At 30.9% G+C, this 7,933-nt stretch overlaps 1 protein-coding gene across 4 annotated transcripts; it reads right to left on the bottom strand.

Annotated features, from left to right (window-relative positions):
• Nucleotides 1-707: 707 nt before the first annotated feature.
• LOC129886826 (ent-kaurenoic acid oxidase 1-like) lies at nt 708-5,993 on the bottom strand. Of its 4 annotated transcripts, none has more exons than XM_055961689.1 (8): nt 5,624-5,993; nt 2,388-2,865; nt 2,037-2,300; nt 1,855-1,944; nt 1,693-1,771; nt 1,510-1,616; nt 1,165-1,286; nt 708-1,080 (listed from the first exon to the last, which is right to left on the bottom strand). In XM_055961689.1, the coding sequence occupies exons 1-8, from the start codon at nt 5,854-5,856 to the stop codon at nt 969-971; spliced, it is 1,485 nt and encodes a 494-aa protein (XP_055817664.1). In that variant the 5' UTR covers nt 5,857-5,993; the 3' UTR covers nt 708-968. The 4 variants fall into 4 exon arrangements, with proteins under 4 accessions (XP_055817664.1, XP_055817666.1, XP_055817665.1 ...); XM_055961691.1 differs by lacking the exon at nt 5,624-5,993 and adding an exon at nt 3,124-3,273; XM_055961690.1 differs by lacking the exon at nt 5,624-5,993 and adding an exon at nt 3,050-3,110.
• Between the last annotated feature and the right edge of the window lie 1,940 nt (nt 5,994-7,933).

Genomic DNA, 7,933 nt, shown 5'->3' with positions numbered 1-7,933 from the left:
ACAACGAAAAGAATTTAAGATGGAGGTTTATTCAGATTTGCTATCTTTCAAGTACTGTAATTTTCACTGTCTTTTAGGAAATGTCACGGATCTTCTGGTCAGCCTGATGGGTCAATATGGGCTTATTGAACAGTGATGGGTCAACTTGGGTACTGCTCATATAAGCCCATCATCACCCAACCCATCAAACCAAACTATAGATGGGTTGGGCAGGCCGTTATATATACTTGGGCCAATTTTGATAAAACCCCAAATTCAATTTATTTAGCCTCTACCAATTAATTTATGGACAATTTCAAATATATATAATAAACTAATTAGTTTACAATAAATATAGTCATATTTTATTTACAATAGATCCTTGTGGTCGGGCCCTTCCCCGAACCCTGCGCATAGCGGGAGCTTTAGTGCATCGGGCTGTCCTTTTTTTACTTATAAATGAGCTATAGACTGAATATACAGTATGATACACTCAAAAACTGAATTTAGCTTGATTATACATGAAATATACACTGACTATACACGCCTATGCAGCGAATGACCATTTTTTTGGTAATTATCTTTGCTGAATGGTCACGTGGCGTAATTATCCCATTAATTTGCTGAATTGATGTTGATCAATCATGACATCAAACACAGTAGTGAAGCCCGAATTTTCATTAATCAAAGGGTATTCAAATTATAAAGAAGTAAACACAAGAAAGAAAGAAGCCAAGAAATTTAACCATCTCTTTTCTGCATTTATTCATTCTTAACAAAATGGAAGATCATTTTGTTAAAATGTATATTATAATTCTATTGAGCAAGAAATATTAAGGAGAAGAAAAAAATGACTTCTATCTTCTGTTCCTAACTATTCCCAAGCAAATTGCCTTGCTCTTGCAATTTGATCCATATCCATCAACTAGGAAAACAAATTCTAAATAAAAGAGAAGCAGAGAGATGTTGTTTTCTTCTTCCTTTTGGGCCTATGCAGCACTAGCAGTTGATGAGACTCTTTTCACTTTGCCCAAGTAGTTATCCTTAGGCCTACAATGAGGCAAATACATCACTGGGCAAGAGGGATTTTTCCTTTCAAGCCTACAAAACAAATAAATAAATCAGCAATCAACCAAAAAGATATACTATACATGAAAGTAAAAAAAAAAAAGAATTTTAACTCACTCATAATCCAGAAGAAAATAATGGAGAAAAATAGATATTTCAATCTTAGCAAGGTCATTTCCAGGGCACAATCTGCCTCCTCCTCCAAAAGGAAGGAATGTTCCTGCCTTTGGTGTTAGTCCCTAAAAGTTTCACAAGACAACACAAATTGGCTATTAGTGTAAACACCGGGCGTGAGTAAGTTAAGTATAAATGTGAGGTAAAAAAGTGTACTATATAACTATGTATAAGTGATAAAAGTCATGCCATGTACACATTGGCTATTAGTGTAAACATTGGGTGTGAGCAAGTTTTTACTGAATGGTAGAGGGATTGATGTAAAGCAATAAGGCTTGTTAAACTTACATCCCATCTAGAAGGGTTAAACTCCAATGGATCCTTATAGATTTCAGGATCCAAATGAACAGTTCTAAACCAAACCAAAACTTTCCATCCTTTGGGAATGGTATAACCTGGAAAAACAAGATATGGTTAAATTGTGTTAACATTAACTTGCATCAGTTAAAATGATATATTATTAGAACTAACCATGAAGAGAAACATCTTCCTTTGCCTCACGGAAGACCACAAAGGAGAAGGTAATCAAACGAAGCGTTTCATCGATCACCTATAAACAATGGTTTATTACATTGGCTAGAGAAAACAGAATTGATATACCAAGAATGTTAAAAACAGAAATTGAAAAATCACCTTTGAGAGGTAGTCCATTTGCCTAATTTCTTTGAGTGTTAGGCCCTTTTGGTCAGGTGGCCTATTTTTCACAATAGCCTCTTGCTCTGCCTATTTTTGAAACTAAATTTCTTAAGAAACAGAGAACACTTTCAAAGTGAAGATTGAGAATAAGTTTCAAAAATATAAAACCTTTTTGCTACCTTAGCTTTCTTGAAGATTTCAGGATGTTTCTGCAGAAAATGGGTAGCCCACATAGTTATATGACCTGAAGATTCATGACCAGCATTAAGATACATTACCAAAACATCAATAATCTCCTCATCATTCAATTTTCTTCCATTTTCATCTTCAACTTCTAGTAGAATATCCATCATGTCTTTCTTGTCTTCTGGCCCTCTTTTTTCCCTCCTCGCCCTTCTGTCATCCACGATTGATTGGAAGATCGCCACAAGCCTTTTACGCGCCTGAAAATTTATCCAATTGTATATATAAATCATCACTCGACTAAGTGACAATTTTGACAATGAGGTAGCATAGAGGTATTTATTTACCTTGAGTGCTTTATGATAAGCAAATCCTGGCAAGTTGATAGCCATAGATCTAACACCATAATTCAAAGTTGTGTATTCCTTTTCTAAAGCATCCATGACTTGTTCACTTTCAGTACTAAGGAAAATGTACATAATAATCTGAAAAGTTAGCTTTCTCAGATGTGTTAAGAACTCAATTTCTCCCATGGATGACCATTTATCCAATGCTGATATCACTCTTTCTTCAATATATTTGATGTAAATCGACAACGCCTCGTGACCATTCACAGGTGCTGCAGTTAGTTTCCTTAACCATTTGTGTTCTTCAGATGAAATACCAATAAATGATTTTTTACCAATGAGTTCCATAGTAGAAGTTGGCCAGCCAGGTTTGAAGGATTCATCATCATTTAAAACTCTCCTGCATGCCTCTGGTGTTGTAACAATCACACTTGGACTGCCAAACATCACTGTCTTGTATATTCCCGTTCGTCCGAATCTACGACATATAATGAAAAAAATCAGCGACAGAGGCAGAATTTTGACAAGGAATTTTTTTAAAAAAATGTTAAAATGTAGCGTTTGAAACCCAAACATGTGAAATAACGCAAGTATACTCACTAGAATGTAAAGGGAATTATCTGTATGCACAATATAATTTTCTGACAAAAAGGATTCTGAACCCCTTTGAATCATGTAGCTTGACCATGAAAAGTTGGATTGGAATTCACATTGTACCACAACAATAATAACATACCAAGTGTAACTGTGGGATAAAGTGAGGTTTAGGTGAGAAGAATGTAACTATAGGCTAAAGTGAGGTCTGGGTGAGTAGAATGTAGAGAGTTATGTCTTAGCTCAAGCAAAAAAAGTCCAAAGCAATATAAAAAAAAATAACAAATAATATAGACAACGTGACATATTATATTTCTCTTTTTCTTTCTCACCTTAAGATACTACCTATCTAGTGGGGCAGGTGTTTATTCCCTATCTACCTATCTAAAATGCACTTTCTTATCTTGTAAAATTGTCGACCAAAGTAGTGGCAAGTAACTAAGGACTAGACTTTAAACTTGTATGATTGTTGTTTTAAAGATAAGATTTTAGTGTCTTACAAACAGTAAAAACTTTATTGAGAAATCGTACGTTTGAATATTGTCAAATAGGATATTGTTTTTTCCAAATCCTAGGTGTCTAGTACTGTTACAAAACATGGAAAATAAAATACGTATCTCCTCGAGATCCAAGTATTGATCCATCCATCCCCCACCCCCTCTTTGCCCAATGGGGTGGCAAAAATAAAATACTAAGTAAAAATAAAATATTAATCTCTTGTTTGGTCATAAATATTAAAGTTGACAATTTGAGTTTTTGAACTTTTGGAAGCGAAAGTGAAATTTCTCTCAAAAACTTATGTGGGCTAGTTTTTCGAATTTGAAATTTTTTTGAAGATGAATTTTCAAAATCTATGGTCAAACGGATCTTTCAAGATAAATTTGCAAATTCTAATCTAAAATCTATAGCCAAACTAGACAAATAAAAAGGCATATATAATCACATATTTAAATTATTGGGATGATGGCATATAATATACTTATAATGGCCCTTTCAGGGATACAAGTAAACAGGAAAAAGAACAAAATAAAATAAAATAAAATAAATTAGAAGAGGAAACCATAGACAAATTATCAAGTATCACGAGGTTGGATTCAATGGATTTAAATGGTCTAATAAAAGAAAAAAAGGTCAAAAATATGTTGATGGAAAATTCAAGATTCAATGGGCTGAAGAGCTTTAACATAAAAAGAGACTAATACCAACATCAAACTAGTCTTTTCTTCTCACATTTTTGTTCAAGTGCTAATAATGTTTGCTTTATAGTACTCCGTTCTATTTTTTTTAATCCGTTTAAAAAATATCTTTTATCTATTTAATAATTTTTTTAATTTTAACTTATCACAAGATATGTTTAAGAATATAAACTTAAAAAGACATGTTAATACATTTTATAAAATTCAAATTTTTATTCTTTAAAATTTCACATCAAACTAAAAAATTGACAAATAAATTAAAACGGATGAAAACGAGTACTAGGTGAAACTCAAAGTTGGCATAACTTTGGCGTGAAAAAAGGGAATATTAGTACATAGAGGCCGTTTGAATTGGCTATAAGCTGCTTATAAGTTGTTTTCAATTTTTTTAAGTGTTTGGTTGACAACTTAAAATTATTTTGTACTTAAAATAAGCCCCAATAAATAATTTGGTTTATTTGAATGAACTTATTTTAAGCAGTTTATAAGTTGAAAACAGCTTATAAGTCAAAAAAATTGACCTGCACCTATTTTTTTTTAACTTATAAACAATTTTTAACTTATAAGTTGTTTAAAAATAAATCAATTTAAACATTCTAATAATGTCGTTTTCTTTTCGTAATGACAAAAAACGTGTCAGGTAAAATGACAAATTATTGGGTGCCTCGAATTAATCAAAAAGCTGACGAGACATGCAATAGTTTTCATTTTCCTCTTTTTCTATTTATGTTTGTTTCTTCTTGACTTGACTATATGTGAACACTCACTAATCGACACTAGAAATGGAGACAAATGCTTCTTTTACCTTTACCATTTACAATTACACCAAATCAACAACTTGTAAAACCGCCAAGCTAATAAATTTCCACTACCTTTTGCTTACCTATAGACTATACCACTACTTTTCACTTCTCACAAATCAATGCTACAAACTTCATCGTACATTCACCAACTAGTTCATCAGCGTGATTGAAATATACACGATCTATATCTTAATTAGTTGATGGAAGTTTTAGGGTAATAATTATATATATGTTCTCTTTAGACCTTAAGGGCGTATGCAACATGATGACACTGAATTCATCTTAACCCAATTTCTGACACAAAGTATTAATTTATAGGTAAAAATTTACTAAAATTATCATGAATAATAAGTATAAACTCAACTTTTTAGAAGTACGATAAATTCAATATTAAAATTTTTATAGATTGAATTCCTAAAATTTAAATTTTAAATTCGACTCTGATTTGATTCTCTTAAATGATGCTGGAATCTTTCTTGGTCAAGAAAAACAAATTTTAAAAAAAAGCTGTAGTTTAAGTACTGGTGGTTGTGACGTGTGCGCGCACACTGATTCTCTTAAGTACTTTATTTTTTTATAAGCATAAATTTATTTTTAAATTCTAAATATTAAAAGAGAGAGAGGAGAGAGAAAGAGAGATGACCTGGTAACAAAGGAAGAGATGAATGAATCAGGATTGCTGGACTTGAAAACTCTGAGGAAGGACCACATAGTACCAATGAAAGGCCAGCCTAAATCACCTGGTGGCAATGATAAACTCACATCACCCAACTTTACTTTTTCATAGTACCAAACATTCACATTTGAAAGTAACCATTTCATGAACCCAAATATCAGACATATAATAGTAACCATCATCATAAACCAAAACCCCATTCTAATGATAAAATTAAAGTATACTACTTTTTCTTTTCTTTTTTTTGTCAAAGGTTGAAAGAAGAGGAGGTTGAGAAGAGAAAAGAGAGAGTAATGAGTGTGAGATAACTCAAAGAAGTATTCCTCTCATGAGTCTCTATCTTTGGTCCAATATTCCAACACTTGTGTTGTCTATTTATAAGTCTATGATGACGAGGAATTAACCTAATATTCCAAAATGACTTTTGGTTAGAAGAAGTTTTACATGGGAACTACTAAATATTAAAATATATATTAGGAGTTCACCTTATTATTACTAACACGATATGGTCATAGAATATTTTACATTAAAAAAAGTGTTTTAGATCATTATTCGATGTTTGGAGCGTAGTGCGGAGGCAGGGGAGGGGGGGGAGGGGGTACTATACTAGGCAAATAAGGAAAAAAAGTGATTTTTTTTAAAAAAATTATGTATAAATTGTTAACTTGCATAAGATATTTTATTGTATATCCTATTGGTAGGTATTAAACTTATGTTTGACCATGAAATTTGGCAGATTTGATTTTCAACTATTTTGGGGGGATTTTTCATTCACAAAATTTTAATTATTTTTCCAAATATAATGCATGTTCAAATATAAATTTAAAAATTCAAAAATTTAAGTGTTTGACTGAAGATTTTGATTCAGATTTTAAAAAATTATCCTCAAATATTAGTTTGACCATGAATTTTGATCAGATTTTGTTTTCAACTAATTTTTGGGGACCTTCCAATTCATAAAATATTAATTTTTTCAGATATAATGTATGTCCAAAAACAACTTAAAAGATTTAAGTGTTTGACCATAAATTTTGAATTAAATTTTGAACATTCATCTTTAAATATCTGTGTGACCATGATCAGATTTGAACTTCAACTAGCTTTGGGGGACTTTTCATTCACAAAATTTTAAATCTTTTTCCAAATATTGTGCATGCCCAAATACAACTTCAAAACACAAAAATCACAACTTCAAAAATTAAGTGTTTGATTGTAGATTTTGAATCAAATTTTGAAAATTTATCTTCAAATATTTGTTTGACCATGAAATTTGATCAAATTTGATTCTCAACAAGTTTTGGGGACTTTTTATTCACAATATTTTATTTTTTTTCCAAATATAGTGCATAATACAACTTCAAAATACAAAAATCACAACTTCAAAAAATTAAATGTTTGACTGTATATTTTGAAAATTTATCTTCAAATATTTCTTTGACAATGAAATTTGATCAAATTTGATTTTCAACAAGTTTTGGGGGACTTCTCATTCACAAATTTTTAATTTCTTTTCCAAATATAGTGCATAATACAACTTAAATAAATTCAAAAACCACAACTTCAAAATTAAGTGTTTGACCATAGATTTCAAAAATCTATCTTTAAATATTTGTTTGGCCATGAAAATCAATTAAATCTGATCTTCAACTAGTTTTGAGGGACTTTTCATCCACATAATTTTAGATTATTATTTTTCCAATATAGTGCATATCCAAATATAATTTCAAAATTAAAAAACCAAAATTTTAAAAGATTTAAATTTCAACCACAAAGAATCTATAGTCAAATGAAATCCAAAAAATTAGATTTAACTTTTATATATATATAAACACCGTAAATATTACTTTAGTTATTCGTTTGCTCTATCCTTGGGTATGAGTTAAATATTAGTACCTTATACTACTAACTAGTAGAATTTGGGAACTAAGCATGACAAAAAGTAATTTTATTAAATTTTGATTATTAAAAATCGACATTAATATTGTATGTCGTTTCTTTTGGGGGGGGGGGGGGAGGGGAGGGGGGGAGGGGGTTCAAATATTTGTATGTTGGTTGAAAAACAATAGTTAATTAATGTAGTCAATTTTTTCGACTTGGTGAAAAATCGTTCCATGACCATAAAACATAGTACATTTTTTTACCTGATACGTGATACAGTTTATATTCTATGACTAACATGGCGACCGATATACCAGTCCTGAACTTTAATACTTCTAATACTAATTGTCGACATTTGTATATTATACTATGGATTGTACTTCATCATATACTATTTTC

The sequence above is a fragment of the Solanum dulcamara genome, chromosome 4, assembly GCF_947179165.1.
Source record: "Solanum dulcamara chromosome 4, daSolDulc1.2, whole genome shotgun sequence".
NCBI lineage: Eukaryota > Viridiplantae > Streptophyta > Magnoliopsida > Solanales > Solanaceae > Solanum > Solanum dulcamara.
This window is presented reverse-complemented; position numbering and strand designations above follow the sequence as displayed.